At 52.4% G+C, this 17377-nt stretch overlaps 7 protein-coding genes across 7 annotated transcripts; 3 read left to right on the top strand and 4 right to left on the bottom strand.

The window, feature by feature from the left end:
* Positions 1-75: 75 nt before the first annotated feature.
* Positions 76-4663, top strand: HO173_006222 (uncharacterized protein; the record flags this gene model as incomplete). The annotated part of the gene is made up of 2 exons (XM_037308133.1): positions 76-1935; positions 1991-4663. The coding sequence occupies 2 exons, from the start codon at positions 76-78 to the stop codon at positions 4661-4663; spliced, it is 4533 nt and encodes a 1510-aa protein (XP_037164907.1).
* A 781-nt stretch (positions 4664-5444) lies between these two features.
* Positions 5445-6940, bottom strand: HO173_006221 (uncharacterized protein; the record flags this gene model as incomplete). Its single annotated transcript, XM_037308132.1, has 5 exons — positions 5445-5774; positions 5834-5944; positions 6006-6320; positions 6385-6877; positions 6924-6940. 5 exons carry the CDS (start codon positions 6938-6940, stop codon positions 5445-5447), a joined length of 1266 nt encoding a protein of 421 aa, XP_037164906.1.
* Positions 6941-6999: 59 nt separating this feature from the next.
* Positions 7000-7278, bottom strand: HO173_006220 (uncharacterized protein; the record flags this gene model as incomplete). Its single annotated transcript, XM_037308131.1, has 1 exon — positions 7000-7278. The coding sequence occupies one exon, from the start codon at positions 7276-7278 to the stop codon at positions 7000-7002; it is 279 nt and encodes a 92-aa protein (XP_037164905.1).
* A 1433-nt stretch (positions 7279-8711) lies between these two features.
* HO173_006219 (uncharacterized protein) lies at positions 8712-10213 on the bottom strand (the record flags this gene model as incomplete). Its single annotated transcript, XM_037308130.1, has 4 exons — positions 8712-8933; positions 8988-9438; positions 9499-9831; positions 9909-10213. 4 exons carry the CDS (start codon positions 10211-10213, stop codon positions 8712-8714), a joined length of 1311 nt encoding a protein of 436 aa, XP_037164904.1.
* A 344-nt stretch (positions 10214-10557) lies between these two features.
* On the top strand, positions 10558-11107 carry HO173_006218 (uncharacterized protein; the record flags this gene model as incomplete). Its single annotated transcript, XM_037308129.1, has 2 exons — positions 10558-10672; positions 10737-11107. 2 exons carry the CDS (start codon positions 10558-10560, stop codon positions 11105-11107), a joined length of 486 nt encoding a protein of 161 aa, XP_037164903.1.
* A 678-nt stretch (positions 11108-11785) lies between these two features.
* HO173_006217 (uncharacterized protein) lies at positions 11786-14608 on the bottom strand (the record flags this gene model as incomplete). Its single annotated transcript, XM_037308128.1, has 4 exons — positions 11786-14027; positions 14080-14236; positions 14457-14486; positions 14542-14608. The coding sequence occupies 4 exons, from the start codon at positions 14606-14608 to the stop codon at positions 11786-11788; spliced, it is 2496 nt and encodes an 831-aa protein (XP_037164902.1).
* Positions 14609-15388: 780 nt separating this feature from the next.
* HO173_006216 (uncharacterized protein) lies at positions 15389-16845 on the top strand (the record flags this gene model as incomplete). The annotated part of the gene is made up of 4 exons (XM_037308127.1): positions 15389-15461; positions 16098-16148; positions 16200-16259; positions 16322-16845. The coding sequence occupies 4 exons, from the start codon at positions 15389-15391 to the stop codon at positions 16843-16845; spliced, it is 708 nt and encodes a 235-aa protein (XP_037164901.1).
* Between the last annotated feature and the right edge of the window lie 532 nt (positions 16846-17377).

The following is a 17377-nucleotide window of genomic DNA, read 5'->3' as shown; positions in this document are numbered from 1 at the left end:
CCTCTTGCCCCTCGCCCCTGAATGTCAAGTAATTGACATTGTGCATGGGAGCGACAAGCTCTTGGGCTGAGCTCAATGGCTACACCAACGAGGCCTACAGTCGCTCGGCAAGTCTCAAGAGTGCCAGGCGGCTTCGACACCGATGAAGACCTATCTCCCATTAAGACATCTTTCGATCATGACGATTTTGAGCATCATGAACCTCATTTGCAGTCGCAGGCAACATCCGTTACGCAAACACACCCCGGAGATGACAGCCTGAATGCGCCGAGCGACGACGGCAGAAGTATGATGGCCGGAGAAGGGGATACATTCCTGCAAGAGAAGGAAATGCGGATGCGACTTGAGGATGTAGATTCGATGTTCCTGCCAGAGGTGTCCCCTGCGGCGCATACAAGAACAGACGACTCCGCGGATTCCAGCCAGCCTCATCCCAATTCGTATGCTGCGACGGTCCAACGAGCGAACGAAGAGAACTACAAGCAGTCCATGGACCCGTTTCGCGGGGACCAGGATACTATGACGCATTCTCCTGCTACACCGCCCGAACTGTATCAGACTCCAGCTCCCGGGCGTGAGGAACTACAATCAAGGGGTTTTCTAGACACAGAAATTGATCACGGGCACTACAACACCTCTTCACTCGAGACTATGTCTTCTTCGCCAACCGCCGCGGCCGCTGCTCGTACAGTGTCTCGCGCAGCATCCATGGCTTCAATGGATGGAGGATATGAGACGGCAGACGACAGCAAAGGTGGCATAGCGTTGGAGCAGTCGAGCCCAGGGGCAGAGACCGATGATTACCCAACTCCTCGGAAATTCCGAGTCGTATCTGCCTCATCATCGCGCGCAAATTCACCAACTCCAACAAAGCCTTCAGAACCACCAGAAAACAATGAAGCCACCGATGATCTAGGCTCAATGCGATCTCAGAAGAGGCCCAAGTTTTTCAACAGCCGCATGGCAAGCCAAAGCTCCTCTTACTCTTCTTACACAACTACATCTACAGAAGGTGGAAGTGAGGTGACAGTGGGGGCAGATTTCGCGTTGCAATCTGGTGGTGCTGTACCTCAGGGCTCTCTCAGTAGCAGACCCTCAGATTTCTCCAGGACCATCAGTCTGGGCAGTATGGCATCTGGCATATCAGACCTCAGTGATCGCGAAGATAGGATAAGACCAACAGAGAGGGATCTGCACACCTTGGAGGAAGAGGATGATACTGCGGGAGAAGACACATTGAAGGCAGGAGGACACGATCACATAGTACCGCAGACGCCTAGAGCCACAAGCAGAAGCATCAGCACGCCAACTGACACCGTGATTGCACAGCATGTACGAGATATCGAGGTACCAGCAACTATGGCTCGAGAGTACAGAGATAGCCACGGGCAGCCGTCGCCCGAGAAGAGACATGGCGCTCCTACTCCTTCCGCGCGTGGCGGCAAAAGCCTGACTCTTAAAGAACAAAGTAGCACCATCGACCGTTTGATGAAAGAGAATTGGGATCTCAAGCTGAAGATCAATTTTCTTGACGATGCATTGAGCAGGAGGTCAGACGAAGGTGTCAAGGCCATGATCTCCGAGAACGTTGATCTCCGGACGGCCAAATTTAAGTCTGCAAAGGAGATGCGAGAACTCAAGCGTACCAACCGAGAGCTAGAGCGAAAGCTGCAGGAGAAGATAGATGAGCTCGCGAAAAAAGCAGAAGTACCGATTCCCGAGAAGGTTGAAACCGGTCCAAGTTCCGAGGATTTCCAGTTCATGGAGAACGAATTGACTTATTTCAGGGAGCGAGTGATGACTTACGAGGTTGAGGTTGAAAAGATGCGTCATGAAGGTTTTGCCCAGGAAAGGGAGAAGAACAGACTCGCTGAGATGCTGAAGCGGGCTAGCGAATCCAATGGAGCCGCTGACATTGGCGTTCATGAAGAAGTTGTAAGTTTTGGAACCTCTCCAAGACATTTATGAGTACTGATGCAAGGCAATGTAGGACATGTGGAAGGACCTTCTCGATTCCGAGACTGCACGTCGAGAGCAGGCAGACGAAGATAATGCTAGACTCCGAGACGAGATTCGACGACTGAAGAGTGATGCTTCCTCGACGACCACCAACAACCACGCTGCAAATGTCTACCATGTCAACCGACGGGAGAAGAAATCATCTACGCTCTCTTACAACGACATCTCAGACCACCAGCAAGATCGCAACGGTGGCAGTAGCACTGTAAGCAGCACCCTTGTGGAGCAACTGAGACACGAAAACGCCGAGCTACGTCGCGAGGTTGGTGCGCAGACGTCGATGCTTACTTCCCGCAACCGAGAGAAAGAGCGCCTGTACCAGGAGATTGAAGATCTGAAGCTTGGCTCACGCCATGGAACGCGCTCAATAGCTGGAGACAGTATCTTTGAGCGGTCAGCATCTCGTGCTCACGGTCGTCCGCCTTCTCGAGCAAGTGATCAGACTCGCACAACTCAGTTGAGTGATGCTGAGCGCGACGCTTACGAATTCAAGAATGGCCAACTGCGTGATCAGAATGCTGGACTGAAGCTTGAGATTCATGATCTGACAAGGAAGCTTGAAGAGCTGTTGGATGAGCTTGAGCAACTCGATGCTGTCAAGCTCGAGCATGAGGATCTCAAGCAACTTTACGACAATGACGTTGGCCTGGCTACAGAAGATCTAAAGACAATGCAAGCCGAACGAGATGAGGCTCTCAGGCTACAGGAGGACATGGAAGCTGAACTGCAAGATCTGAAAGCCGAAGGCAACGAACGAATAGGTGCTCTAGGGGAGGAGGTCGACCAGAAGACTCAAGAGCTACAACACCTTCACAATGAGCTTTCAAATCACGCGGAAGATTCCGAAGCGCTACGCAAGGAAGTTCGAACACTTAGTGAAAGCATTCTTCGAGTAGAAGAGGAGATTGAAGGGAAGAGCAAACGGGTTCGAGACTTGCAGCTCGAGCTCGAGGAACTCAGCCACGAAGCAGACTCCATGGACAAGGACTTGCGAGAGGAACGGGACAAGATTAACAAGCTCACAGTCCAACAAGAGTCTGGCCAGAACGAGATTTCATTTCTACGGGAAGAGCAAGATGGCGATAAGATCAAGATTGGTGACCTTGAGGATGCCCTCAATAACCTCAAGGCCAGCCTGTCCAGTGAGAAGGACCGTGTCTTGGACCTGGAGACGAGATTGGCCGAGGAACGACACCAGCGGGAAGTCATTGGTGGAAAAGAAAAGCAGGAGGTGCAGAAGATGACCAATGATCTCAACCACGAGTTATCATCTGCCCAGGAGGAGTCGAGAAAAGTGAAGAAGAGCCTTCAGTCGCGTGAGATTGAGGCTACATCCTTGAAGGAGAGACTGACGGAGCTCGAGAGCCATCTACGAGAAGTGCTCGGCGATCCGAGTGGAACGAGATCATCTTTCCTCTCTTCAATCACAAGGCTGCAGAAAGACCTGGAGACTACAGCAACAGAGCTAGAGACTGCCCAGCACAACCTATCGGAGAAGGACCGTCTTCTCAAGAACCGGGACGCCCTCCTGGAAAGTCACGGTCTAGAATCCAAAAAGCTCTCCGAGCTCCTCGACCGCGAGCGTCAAGGTCGCCGTGCGGACAAAGCCCAACACGAGCAATGGCAGAAGACACATCAACACACCAGCCGCACTGTCTCCCAAAAGGACACTCGCATCACCGAACTCGAAACCTCGCGTCAATCGGACCGCAAGAAACTCTCGACCCTAGAGTCCCAGTTCAAAGACCAGCTCGCAGAACGCAACACTCTCCTCCTCACCCTTTGGACCCGTGTCTCCGCCATCTGCGGCCAAGACTGGCAACACCAGAACTCCCTCGTCAACAACCATCTCCCTACCCTCGATGTCATCAATAACTCCTCCATGCTCCCCACTTTCAGCAAAAACCTCCTCAACGCCGTCAAAAACATCGAAGGCACAATCATCGGCTTCCAAGCCCGCATCCGCGCCATCGAGCGCGAACTTTGGACCGAATACCAGTCCGTCGAAAACACCCTCGACGCTCGCATCAAGAAACTCGATCGCCTAGAAAACACAGTCCAATCCCACCGCATCTCCGGCACCTTCACCGCCGCGCCCGAAATCGCCAAACTAAAGGGCGAAAACCGCCTCCTCAAATCCGAAATCGCGGTCCTGCAGAAACAGGAAATGCACGCCCGCAACGCTTTGAGAGCCGGCAGCTCACGCGCCGCCCCCGACAGCTCCAATCGCGCGGCTCCTCCGCCGCTGGCGCGCCACCACTCTTCTTCCGCCGTCGAACATCTCACCAACGCCATGAACCCCGCCTCCCCCTCCCGCCACGCGTCTTCATCCCACCTGCCCGCCAACGCCAACACCGACGTCGTCTCCGCGCCCATGGAGCCCACGCAGCAGCGCTGGATCCACAGATTGAGGGAACTGGAGAGGAGGTTGAAGGCGGAGAGGGAGGCGCGATTGCTGGATCGGAGCGGGGCGAGGAAGAGGTTGGAGGAGGGCGCGGAGGAGAATCGGAGGCTCAAGGGCGAGTTGGAGAGGGAGAGGGAGAGGAGGGGCTTTTTGTTGGGTGATGGTGATGGTGATGGTGATGGTGATGGCGAGGCTGAGAGGAGGAACGGGCGGGAGGAGGAGAGGGTGAGGGTGGCTTAGTTCCGTTTCGTCCTGACGCATGGTGCTGGGTCGGAGCGTGGTCTTGGATACGAGGGCGTCTCGACCCGGTCTCGTCTTTTTCTTCTTCTTTTCCCTCCTCCTCCTCCTCAAGAAATGCGGGCACCTCGTCATTAAAAAGAAAGGGAGAAGAGAATGTACAACAACGCGGCGGTCACGGCTCGCCTGATGCTTTGAGGCGTCCAAAGGCGGTTTCGCGCCTGCAAGAATCGAAATCTGTACCTTTACCATTCCTTTCGGTTGTCTCATACTCGCTCGAGATGGATGCGGAGGCGGTGTGCAAAGCTTTTTTGGGGTATCTTTGTTTGTTTGCTCCCCCCCGCCCAATGTAGTCGGCAACGGGCCATTGATTCCGTTCGTTGGTGGTTCTGTATGTAAGGCGTACCGTGAGGAAAGGACTAGGGACCTAAAACACCCGGATCAATCTATCTATACGGGCGGATTTTCAGGTTCAGAATTCACTTGGTGAAAATGGCAATGGATGGTGGAATCGATGGCTGTTGCTGACTACGGACCAGTTTTGGGTGGGGAGGGCAATAAGCGAAGAATGCGTTTTGCACACCGTAAATACAAAAGCAGGTAACCAGACCAACAGAGAAAACCATGTGATTCAATTTCAAAGATCTCGAGCGTGGATGTATGTATCCTCCTTTCCCCCATCTCCATAACCCAAAGCCTCCAGACTCCACAAGGCTCGAGTCGCTGTCATTCATAGCAGATTCGTTCAGGCACAGAGTGAGTAAGTAAAAGGCGATTCGATCCCTCAGTCCACGCTCTCCTTCACCGTAACCTTCAAATGCCCCTTCGTCACCGGCGCCAAGCAGTCCTTCCATTGCATATCCGCGTCCGTGGTACCGGCGTTCGAAACGTCGAAACGACGGTAGAGGTGCGCGACGATGAGGTCGAGTTCGGCGTAGGCGAGATTGATGCCGATGCACGACCTCGAGCCCTTGGAAAAGGGCACGAATTTGGCGTCCATCTCGCTCGATCCGCCGGTGGGAGGGGCGAGCCAGCGCTCGGGACGGAATGTCTGGGGGTCGGTGAAGGTGTGCGGGTCTTGGTGGTAGACGTAGGCGCTGGAAGAGACGACGGTCTGTCGAGGGGCTTTGGTCAGTGGGCGTTGGGGAGATGGGGTGGGTGGGGAATGCGTACTCCGGCCGGGATTTTCTGTCCGCACAAGACGGCGCCTGCAGATGGTACGACGCGGGGAAGGCGTCCTGGGGCGCCGTAGCCAAGGCGGAGACCTTCTCGGATGACGGCGCGCTTTTGTCGGTCAGCGTTGATTGGGATGACACAAGAACCTGCCTCCAAAGCGCTTGCTTACCAGATATGGCAGTTTCTCCAACCCAGCCCAGTCAACAGTGTCCTCCCGACCAGGCATCACCTCTCTCAACTCGGCCTTCAGCCTCTGCATCATTTGCGGATTGTTCAGAAGCGCCCATGTAATCATCACCGTAGTAACAGCCACAGTGTCCGTGCCAGCCACCAACAACGCGAATGCATCCGCTCCCATTTCACTAGTCGTAGGCGTGAATTGTCCTTTCTCGCGGTTGGGGTTGAGATTGATGTCGAATACCGTACGTATCGTGTTTTCCGAAGGAGAACGGTTTTGTAAGTATGCGATTTGGTCGCGACATACCTGTTCGTGCCATCATGAGCCCAAGAGTCGGACAACCAGCGTACACAGGACGTATTGCACTCACCTCCAAACACCAATTCACAAGCGCAAAGGGCCTCATATATCTCCTGATCAACCACTCCGGCAGATTCTCCGCCACCCGAAAGACTCCTCCAACGAAGCCGGGGAAATAAGCAAGCCACTGGAATAGCCGTGAACTCGCATCCGTTCCCATTATCACTTGGGACTGAAACCCATCTTCATCGAGCGCATTGAAAGGTCTTTGAAACGCATAATTCATGCTTATATCCGCAGTTAGGCACCTCACGCCCATGGTCAGATCCACAGGCCTCGCTCCCGAGACATAGCCGGACAGGAGGTCGAGAAACTTGGCGAGCATGTCTGTGATTAGGTGTTCGGAGCGGCGGACGGCTTCTTTGGAGAAGGGAGGAGAGTGCATGCTCTTACGAGCGAGAGCAGTTTTGGTCGAGGCGATGGGGAAGTAGGCGTCTTTGAATTGGGGGACCGCGTAGAAGGGGGCGTGTTTGTCGAAGTTAACGCCGCCCGCTTTGAAAATTCTGGTCAATGTAAGTAGTGAATGGAACTAGGGGATTGGCGACTTGCTGATTGTAGGCGCCCATGTCACGGATGTGGAGGTGATTCGGCCATGTTCTTACGATTGGTCCTATAGTATATCAAATCAGCAGCTATCGTTGGTGATAAGAACATCCATATGACCATATGTGTCGTGAAGAGCAGGAAATTGTTTGCAGTATGAGCGATCGGGAAGCAAGTCGTAGGAGGCTCCATATAAGCTGGTGAGCGCTGCCAGTTTTGGGCCCGGGAAGGTGGCAAGAGGATGAAAGGTGACACGATAGATATATTTGGCGAAAAGGAAGAATGTGAAGGCGGCAACAGCACCGGTCAGAAGTGGTGAGAAGTAGGAAGTAGTATCTTTTAGCAATGCCAAAGGAGACATGACGGCTCTCTCAGGGGACAGATGCTCATGGGAGAAAGAAGAGGTGTAGAGAAAGATATGTGGGCAACACTAATATGTTATATGTAGTAAGCTAGCATCGAGCTTGACTGATTGAGACGACGGCAATACGCATTATATGCCCAGCACCTCCTCCAGCTCCTTTATCAGGAAGAACGTAGGGGCAGACGGTGACCGTCTGGGTCTTCGGAGATTGTGCAGAGTTCAGATAATCAGATAGTCAGAGCGGCTGGATTGGAGGAGCTGTATGGACAGACTGGAAGCGGGGAAAAGAGGAAAGAGAATAGTTGGCGCTTGAGATATGCCTCGGATTGAAGATTTGCAGCATGTATGCAAGCTGAGTCCTCCGGCCGCATGAAGAGGCGTATGCTTGCGATTGGTCAGTAGACGCATCTATGTGCTGATTGGCCCCGAAAACATGTCTGCGAAGTGCAGTATATGGAGCATTCTCACATGACTTCGTGCTCAGGCCTCCTCAGGCCTTCTCAGGAAAGGGCCCGTCCATAACATCGGCGATTATCCTTCGCTACGTTGCATAGATGACAGAGACATTTAGAAGGATAGACCCCTTCGACTAAGCGAAGGAGCTGAGAGCGGCCCTGGCAAAGGAGGAAAAGAGAAAAGAGAAAAGAGTAAAGGAAGGAAGGTACAGATGTGTGAGCGTGTGACCGATGCAGCTTCCCGAGTCGACCCGGGCCAGTACTCTACAGATCACAGTCAACTTCTTGCCTCAACTTTTAGCCACCCTCACTCAGTAGGATTTGGCCATCGAGTCAAACGCTTGCTGTAAAGATGGTGCAGCTGCGTTTATTCCTCGATTTGTATGTCCACTATTTCGCTTGAGGATTTCCCGTTGTTATACTATCTACTGGAGGCTCACGGAGCAAGGGTCTCGGGAATTGCATTAGACGTGCCAAGTTCGCTAAGCCTATCCTTTCTTCGTCCACGTTATCTCCATGTATGTACGTTATTCGTGATCAAGTAATCTTAGACAAGTGCTGGACGGTGGGATATCGACTTGTGATGCCAGGACATGGCATGCGGTTTGCAAACGTTAAGTGTATGAGAGCTTTCGCCAGACGAGTTGATCGAACGTGCATGGAAAATCCGAAGTAGATCTAGCAAGCACCGTCCTCACTAACAATGGAAGTAGACGAGTCCTGTCATTGAAATGGCAGCGGTACCACGAGGTCTCTGGCTGAGAAGCCGGAGAACAGTGGTGGCTGGAACGAGGTACAGTCAAATGGAGGAGAGGTGGCAGACGGGACTGTGGAGCCAAGATCCTTTTGGATGTCGTTGTGTAGACAAGCAGTCAGTCAATATCGAATGCCCCATACACCTAATAATGCTCCATACCCTGGCCCACCAACGCCTTGCTTATTCATGATGTGGGGAATGCCACATGAAATAAATCTTTATGCCCCTTCGCTGCCAAACTCTGCTGTCCACTCGGCGCTCCTCTTGATATCTTCCGCGCTGACCGTCGGCCTCGCTCCCTTGACAGCCTTGACAAAGTCTTTTAGAACAAGTGGCGGTTCGAGCAGCTTGTCTGATTCAACTTCTGTCCATGACATCTCCATGGCACCGGCGTCGCCAGGAGAGCAAGGCGTTAGCTTCTCAACTCCGTCGACCGTGGCCTAGTCAATATCGTCAATAAAAGCCTCGCGAATTTGGAAGTGGACAAATTATACCTTCTTGTAATGCGTAGCAGTCTGAATCTTCCTCACAGGCTGCATCAAGGCATCCTGCACTGCAATACTGATATCACTACCAGAATAACCCTCACTCAGCTGCCCTAACGTCTTAAAATCCTCCGATTTCAGATCGCACGGCGTGGTGCCAACGCTCATCTCAAACATTCTCATCCTTCCCGGCAGATCTGGCAGACTTATATGCACTCTTCGTTGGAACCGCCGCCGTATCGCACCATCAAGTTGCCAAGGGATGTTTGTAGCACCGAGGATAAGAACCCCCTTGGAGTCCCGACCCACACCGTCCATTTGGACGAGTAGTTCGGTTTTTATGCGTCGCGAGGCCTCGGACTCGCCTTCACCACGGGGGCCGCAGAGGGCGTCGACTTCGTCAATGAAGATGATTGAGGGTTTGTTTTCGCGGGCCATGTTGAAAAGTTGCTTCACTAATCTGGAGATGCCTGTTAGCTACTTTGATTTTCACTGAGAACTGCGAAACCGGAAAGCTGACCTCTCGCTCTCACCCATCCATTTTGAGACAAGGTCACTACTGCTCACACTGAAGAAGGTACTATTTGCCTCTGTAGCCACTGCTTTCGCCAGATATGATTTACCAGTCCCTGGTGGCCCGTAGAGTAATATGCCCTTCCAAGGCTGGCGCTTGCCGACAAACAGATGTGGAAACTTTATGGGCAGAATGACGGCCTCTTTCAGCGCTTCTTTTGCCTGCTCCAGACCTGCCACATCTTCCCACTTGATGTTCGGCTTGTCAGTCAATATAGCCCCTGCGAGTGCCCCTCGTAACTTCTTGGCCTCGGGATCTCCGTCATCGTCATCATCGTCCCTGGAGCGCCTGAGAATTAGTCTCCTATTGCGTAGCACCGCTTGGACCGCTTTAAGTAGAAAGATTGAAACACTCACTTCCCTTTTCCCCCACTTCCTGATACCTTCCCGTTACTCCCCACCGCTGCCGGTTTTTTCTTATTGCTCTTGTCGCCCTCCGCCAGATGCGTCTTCAGCTTCTCCGCCCTCTCCATATATCCACCTGCCGCGGCCCTTATCGTCTCCTTCGACTTGACATTCTTCTCCCATTTTAATGCCAACATAAACAACTCCAAGGCCTGATAGTATAGCTGGTACGCCTTCTCATATTCGCCTGCAGTGTCATTCTCGATGGCTTTATTCACGACCTCGATCGCCCGGCCGAGGAAATCTGTGTTACTCATTTTCGCTAGCGATACGAAGGAAAGCGGATACGTCTAAGCTCTTCTTGTGACGGTCGTTGCTTTTTTCTCTTCGAGAGATATGGTCTTAGTTCGTTGAATGGGACCGTTGCCCAGAGATAGAGCTCTTGAGCTTTTTAAGGTGGGATCTAGAACTGAGAACTTAAGAGCGCTTGAACTTCTATGTAGCGCTGAGCACGGAGTGTATAAAACTAGGATTCTCGAGTGTCAAGCAGTCTGTTATTGTTGTTGTTGTTGCGGCAACAATACAGTAGCAAGCGAAGAGCCAAAGCAGGAGAGTGGGTAAACACGCGCCAAGCCGATGACGCCACCCCACGGTCAGCCCTATGGATATCGAATTATCGACTCTGCCTTCAAAGACTAGATGTCCCACTTACGATATGGCAGAAGACCAAAAGAAGCTCCAAGAGCTTTCAGACGCCTATCAAAAGATCCAAACAGGTAGACCTCATGCCCCACAACCTTCCACGCAAACCGCATCTGCTAATTCCCAATCCTGCCTCAGACCTCCAAACAACCGTCTCCGCCCGCCAGCGCCTCGAGTCCCAACAGCAAGAGAACAAAGGCGTCCAAAAGGTGCACGTTCTCCCCATACTTTCTACCCCGCTTCCCCGTCCCCGTCCATCGTCCGCACCACTGACACCCGCGAAGGAATTCTCCACCCTCCCCTCCACCTCCGCCATCTACAAGCTCGTCGGCCCGGTCCTCCTGAAACAAGAGCGCAGCGAAGCCGTCATGGCCGTCGAAGGCCGCCTCGACTTCATCGATCGGGAGATCAAGCGGTTGGAGAAGCAGATCCAGGAGACGCAGACCGAGAGCGAGAGCAAGAAGATGGAGGTGTATCAGTTGCAGACGCAGATGCAAGGCCAGGAATAGAGCTTCGGTCGTTCGAGATTCAGGATCTTCGTCGAGGTTGGCGGGAAAGAAGATGAGCTGGCTTTGGATGTACCATCGTTCAGATGGCCCTTTTGTAAGAGGGCATACACCGGCAGAACACAGGCGTGGTCTTAGGCCTGCATCGCTATCTTGGCCGCCACGCTCTGCACTACTCCCAAAATGCAGCAGGTTTCCACTGGAGATACATTGAGCAGTGTCGTAGCACTGGCCTTCCAAAAGATCAGGCTCCATAATTTTAGAGATTATGGGAGCCAATGTGTCCATTGAATACCAAGAAAGACTCAGGACCGTACTAAAAAGTGGCGCCTGTGGAAGATGAGGTCAAAATTAAGGCTGGAGGACGAGACACTGCACTTTTTCATGTTGATGGCATTGCGAGCTGAAGGAGGCAAAGCTCAGGTCACGCAAAAAGGAGATCATGAAGTGAACCACTAGATTGAGAATGAAGTCGTGCTATCTATGCTATATGGCCAGCCCTCTCCACCGTGATTAGGGAGTAAACAATGCTGATAAGATACCGCTCTTGTCAGAAGACATCTTCTTGTATAAAGCAGCGAAAAAGCAAAGCAAATCCTCCGACTCCCATAGCGATGAACCCACCTATCTATCATCTAACCCATGTTCTCACGCCTCGCACCAGTGACTTAGACATGTCGCTCACAAGAGAATAAGGAACATCATCAATCCGAACAAACCAACCCCAAAACCAAGAGAAATTCTGACAGCAGAGCCTTGGAATTGAGAGGCAGCTGTAGGGTTAAGCAAAACGTGGATGCTGTAGTTGCCACTTCCACTGTCTCCAGATACTGGGGACTCGGCGGATCCGGACGGCAAAACGACGTTGACGACACCAGAGGCAGCGATATTGGCTTGGTTGGGGATACTTCCGGAGACTTGCGGTGAAAAGGCTGGTGGTTGGACGACGACAAACCCTTCTATTGGAGTAGGTGCACTGTTGGATTGGCCAGCAGTTGGAATAGTCTCGGTCTCGAACCCAATAGCCAGCGATGTCAAGCCATTGGCGCCGACGACAGGTGTGGCAACGACAGCGAGTGATGTGAGACCGTTGGCGCCTACGATAGGTGTCAAGAGGACAGCAGGCATAGTCACACCAGCAGCAGGAGCTATGGGTGTCGAAAAGACAGCGAGTGAGGTCAGACCATTGGCACCAACGACAGGCGATGGAACGACAGCGAGGGCTGTGCTACCGTTGGCGACGATGATTGGTGTTGGCATCGAAGTAGCGGATTGACCAGCAGCTAGAGTCTGCTCTGCGGATGATCCAACAGCCAAAGTGACCACGGGCCCAGCACTTTGCTCGGCTGGTAGAGATGGAATGATAGTGGCACCGATTTCGCCTGAAGTCAGATTGCTAGCAGGAGTTGCCTCAATGTTGATACCGCTGCTGGAGAAGGTTGGGCTTAGAATAACACCAGCGACTGTGGCGGCCGGGACGACGGAAGATCCTATTGCGCCTGCCAATCCGATTCCTGATGTAGTCGAGCTGGTAGCGTTCTCTGCTGCAGTGATGGCTTGAAAGCTGGACGGTCCTGCACCAAGTGGAGATATAGTGGCCACGGTAGATAGGATACCAGCACCTCCGATGAGCGCTGAGGTAGGGAAGCTGGACTCTGCTGTCTCGCCTGACGAGCCGATGATCGATGTGGTAGAAGAGCCGACAACAGCCACCTGTACGTTGAGTGATGAAGTTGGGACACCAGCGGCCGTCAACGAAGACAGCACTGCATTGCTCACTTGGTTGACCTCAGCATTCAAGGCTCCGGCAAGTGACGTAGCTGCGATAAGAGCGGTGACGCCGATGGCACCACTAGATCCAGAGTTGCCTCTCTGAGCAGGCGTTGTAGCAGTCGAGGCTATATTGGCTTCAGTTCCAACGATAGCAGAGCCGGGACTGCTCGGTACTTCGATGGGTACCACAGTGGGAATAGCAGGGGAACCAGACTCTTGGCCTACTTCTCCACCAAACGGTGATAGCGAAATGAACGTTGGAGTGGAGCCTTCGTTTCCGGAAATTGTAGCAGCGATGGTCGAGGCACCCTGGGTGCCGATCAGGCCGCTGACGTTTGATGCAATGGTGGCAGTAAAGGCAGAAATCCCTATCTCGGTTGTGCTTTGTGGGCCAGCTGCTGAGGTCGAAAAGGCTTCCGAGCTGGGGAACACTGCTGTGAAATTGTTTCCGATGATGGTAGTGGACGACCCTGATCCATACCCAGGAGGAACGCCTGAGGATGGGCTGTTGGGGTATGGCAGTTTGGTCACATAGACGGATGGAGTGCTGACGAAGCCACCACCATATGCATTGCCGAGTAACGCTGCAGTGTAGACAGGGATGATTGAAGGTGTAGCGTTGGAAAAAATCTCTTCTCTTGGTGAACCGGGAGTGCTGGTTGGAGATGGTACAATGCCGTATCCTGGAAATTCAAGAGTGCTTGAGACACTTGACGCAGCCGAGACGGTCAAAGAGACGAAGCTGGGGAAGACGGGACTCTTGCTTGGAGAAGTTGCAGTGTTGGGCACTTCTGGCTTGCTAGAAATCGCTGTTTGCAGTGGAATCACCGGAATGGTATTTGTGAAAAGGATGGCTGAAAGCACGCCAGTACCAGGCACTTCAGCAGTCGAGGATCTCGAGATTGATGGCAGGCTTGACGATGGTTGTGACAAAGAATAAATGATGGAAGACGGCAAAGAAGTTGCGGCCGTTTCCCTTGGTGAGCTTGAAGACAATGCTGGTTTACTTGGAGGTGCAACACATTTGGTACAGAGCGTGGACGTTGAAGTACGGGTAACGGTTGAGATGGTAGTCGTGATCTCCTCGAACGACGTGCTGCCAGAAGTGACAAGGCTGGTGACTGGGCAAGTGGTCAAGGTTGTGTAGACACTGCTCTTCAAGTCAGCTTGAGTATAGAGAGCTGAGGAGGAATTGAACATACACATCGGTGATCACAACTGCTTGTGTAGTCCCAGGTGCTGAAGATATGCCAGTACCAAGCGGTGCTGTTCCAATCAAAATCACAGATGGCTGGCCGTTTGCAGATGCGGATGAGCTGGGTGTCAAGTCTGTGGTTGATAGAGACGAGGAGTTATCATCTGATTTTGCACAGGTTGGTCAGCAAAGGCCGGAGATGAGGTTGGTGCAGGTCGGAGTGCAAGAAAGAGGAGAGCATTGTCCTGGCGTCAGATGGTGCAGACTTTGCACCAAAAATGGCTTAGGCAACTCTGCAAAAGAATTCTTTGCGTGGAGTTGGTGTGTATGAGAGTGCAGAGTGAAGGAGCCATAGGAGTGAGCTGAGGGCAGTGGGAGGCTCACCATCTCCTGCACGTCGACGAAGGCCGTTGGCTATGTGGAATGTCAGCAACTCAGGCTCTGTCAATGGAATTCGGAGGCCGCTGACCTCTCGGTCCGGCTACCACCAATGGAGTGGCCAATGCCACGACGAACAAAGACTTGACGAGATGCATGATGGCTGCAACTGACATACGCACGCTGATGAGTAACCAAGGATCTTCAAGAAGGCAATCAATTGACTGCAAAGCACCAAGAGAAGTGGGTGGCTGTAAACGAGTGACTGAAGGATGAGAGAGAGAGAGAGAGAGAGATGGTGAAGATGTAAAGAAGAGGAAGAGTTGGGCAAGAAGAAAGGACTTTAAGCTGCTGACGAAAGAAACCTCGGCTTGGGTGAGTACTCGTCATCAATACAGCAGCAACTGCCAGAACTTGATTCCCGCGTTCGTCTCAACAACGCATGAATTCAGCAGCAGTTCCTTCCTGCAAGCACGAACGCCCGGACTCTGACCGAGCTGCTATCCTCGAGGGGGGCTGACTACAGTTCCAAAATGTGAACCTTTAGCATTGGGACGAAAAGCGACTACCATGATCACGATGCTCCAGAAGGTTCTCTTTCTACGCGTGTTTACTGCACTTAATGAGCCATCCTTATCACGACGTATACCTGCAATTGCATGTCCGTAGCATGTGTATCTTCGTAGGGGTAGAATTAATGGGCCGCGTACCTGCGTGCCGTATTTGCTGGTAGTCGGGAAGCTGCGTTGCTATTAGCGTGGTTTGGTTGTTTATATTTCCTCAACCGCTCAACGATTTTTCTTTCCTCAACATCGCATATCTTGCTCACTCACAACATTGCTCTTCAACCACCACTACAGCCCATATTATCGCTCAAGCTCTACTACACTACCTGAACATTCTTCTTAGCATCCATCAACCTCATCACCTTCGGCAAGATGCGTGTCACCAAGTCCGTCGTCTTCGGCCTTGTGAGCCTGGTGTGCACCATCAACGCCATCGAAGCAACCGGTAAGCCCGTCCTCGCCAAACGGCAAGCAGTCGTCACTGTCACCAATGACGGCTGCACTGCTATTTGCTGGGACCTATCCAGTAGTGACTTGGGCACGGGCACGGATTGTGATGTCTACTGCTCTGAAGGTTTCTCCACAACAATGCCTGCCACATCCACATCCACATCCATATCCACATCCGTTGTGATATCGACAGTGACATCAAGTTCCAAAGCTGCCTTGAACCAGCCAACGGTAGTCTCTTCTACCGGCGGTGACTGCAGTGCCGTCTGCACGGGTAACTTCGATGAGGGCGATATTGATTGCGGTTTTGAATGTGGTGGAAGTTTCTACACAGCGATGCCTACCACGTCTACGTCCAAATCTATCCCCACATCCGAAGTTGCCTTGAATCGACGAACGGTGATCTCTGCTACCAGCGGTGACTGCACTGCCATCTGCTGGGATCTGATGCCGGGTACTGAGTGTGATGTCCAATGCAAATCGGATTTCAGAACCGAGATGCCTGGTAACATTGCCCACACTAGCAGTGCCAATGATCCCCATCGTCATGCACTTGTCTTCCAAGCACAATCCTCTCGATCTCATCTTCTCCACGCTTTGCACACCATGTGCTAACGACTGGTTTCCATAGTGCCCAGCAAAGCCGCTCGTGTCGGTCTCGAGGCTCGTGAGAACGTTCAAGGTATGCTCATCCCTCTCGCCAGTTGCAAACCTTGCCTGATAGATCATACAGCCCATCAAGTCCGTGAGGCACGTCTCGCTCGCAAGTTCGGTGGCCTTGTTGGCCGTGATGGTCAGTCACCCTACCCTCATTGGTCCTTACATGGGACGAACTTGAGCTGACTCGGTGGATAGATAGCATGACTGTGACTGTTACCTCGATCCCTGAGTATTGCACTGCCGGACCGGAATCGTCCATCTCGACTACCGTTGCTGGAATCCCGACAATCCTTCCTATGCAAGTACCTCAGGCAGCCGGAGCTTTTGATACGTCCGCCGCATTGTCTCAGGCATCCGCTGCGCTCTCGGCCGTTCAGCAAGTAATGCCATCAGCCGCGTCATCAGCTCTCTCGCAAGCATCTGCCGCCCTGTCATCAATGACTGCTGCTGCACCAATCTCGGCGAACGCTACCATTGCAACTCCAGCATCCACCGGCTCTGCACCCACAGTTTCAGCCACTACGACGGCCACATCCACTTCTTCAGAGACGGGTACCCCGTCAACCACCACCACCGGATCCCTAGTCGTGTCAGAAATCGGGTCAACAACGGGCACAATTGTTTCTGCTAACGGTGCTCTCCCCGAGTACACCGTTTCCACCGGGCTCGTACTCTCCCTCCTGGTTGCTTTGGCTGCCAACGTTGCCTTCTTGATCTAGACTGGCATGGGTAGGGGCCAAGGTCACGGATACGTCGACGGGCTTCCTTTGTGTGTGATACAAGATCATGTTGTTCGTGGCATGCATGGATGGTAACCATGGCGCGGATTAGTTCGGCATGGCCACAGTTCCTATTGAACGTTGCTCTTCTTTATTCTTTCGCTCAAGCTTCGTGGCCGTCCACAATGGAAGGCTCTCGTGAGTCTCCCGTCTGTAACGTCACTTAGTCACGACTTAATAGATCAATTCATACTTGCTTCCATCATTCGTCCTAGTTATGCAGTGACGCCTGAAAAGGTGATTTACCCAAGGAAGTGGCAGTTGTAATGGCAGGATCTTCTTAAAGTATGTCGATAAGAACGTAGAAAACAAGCCCTGAGATCGTTCAGACACTGTTACAATCCCTCAAGGCAACTAATGCTTGTGCATACAAGGCGAAAACCTCATTGCGTAAGATCGCTGCCTTTGTTAATGACTTGCCTGCTCGTGTACGAAAATAAACACTCATACATGCTCGACTTTGATTTGCTTG

Source organism: Letharia columbiana (genome assembly GCF_014066305.1).
Source record: "Letharia columbiana isolate WasteWater2 chromosome Unknown Sc0000018_s1, whole genome shotgun sequence".
NCBI classification, from domain to species: domain Eukaryota; kingdom Fungi; phylum Ascomycota; class Lecanoromycetes; order Lecanorales; family Parmeliaceae; genus Letharia; species Letharia columbiana.
Note: the sequence above shows the minus strand (reverse complement) of the source record. Positions and strands in the feature narration are given on the sequence as shown.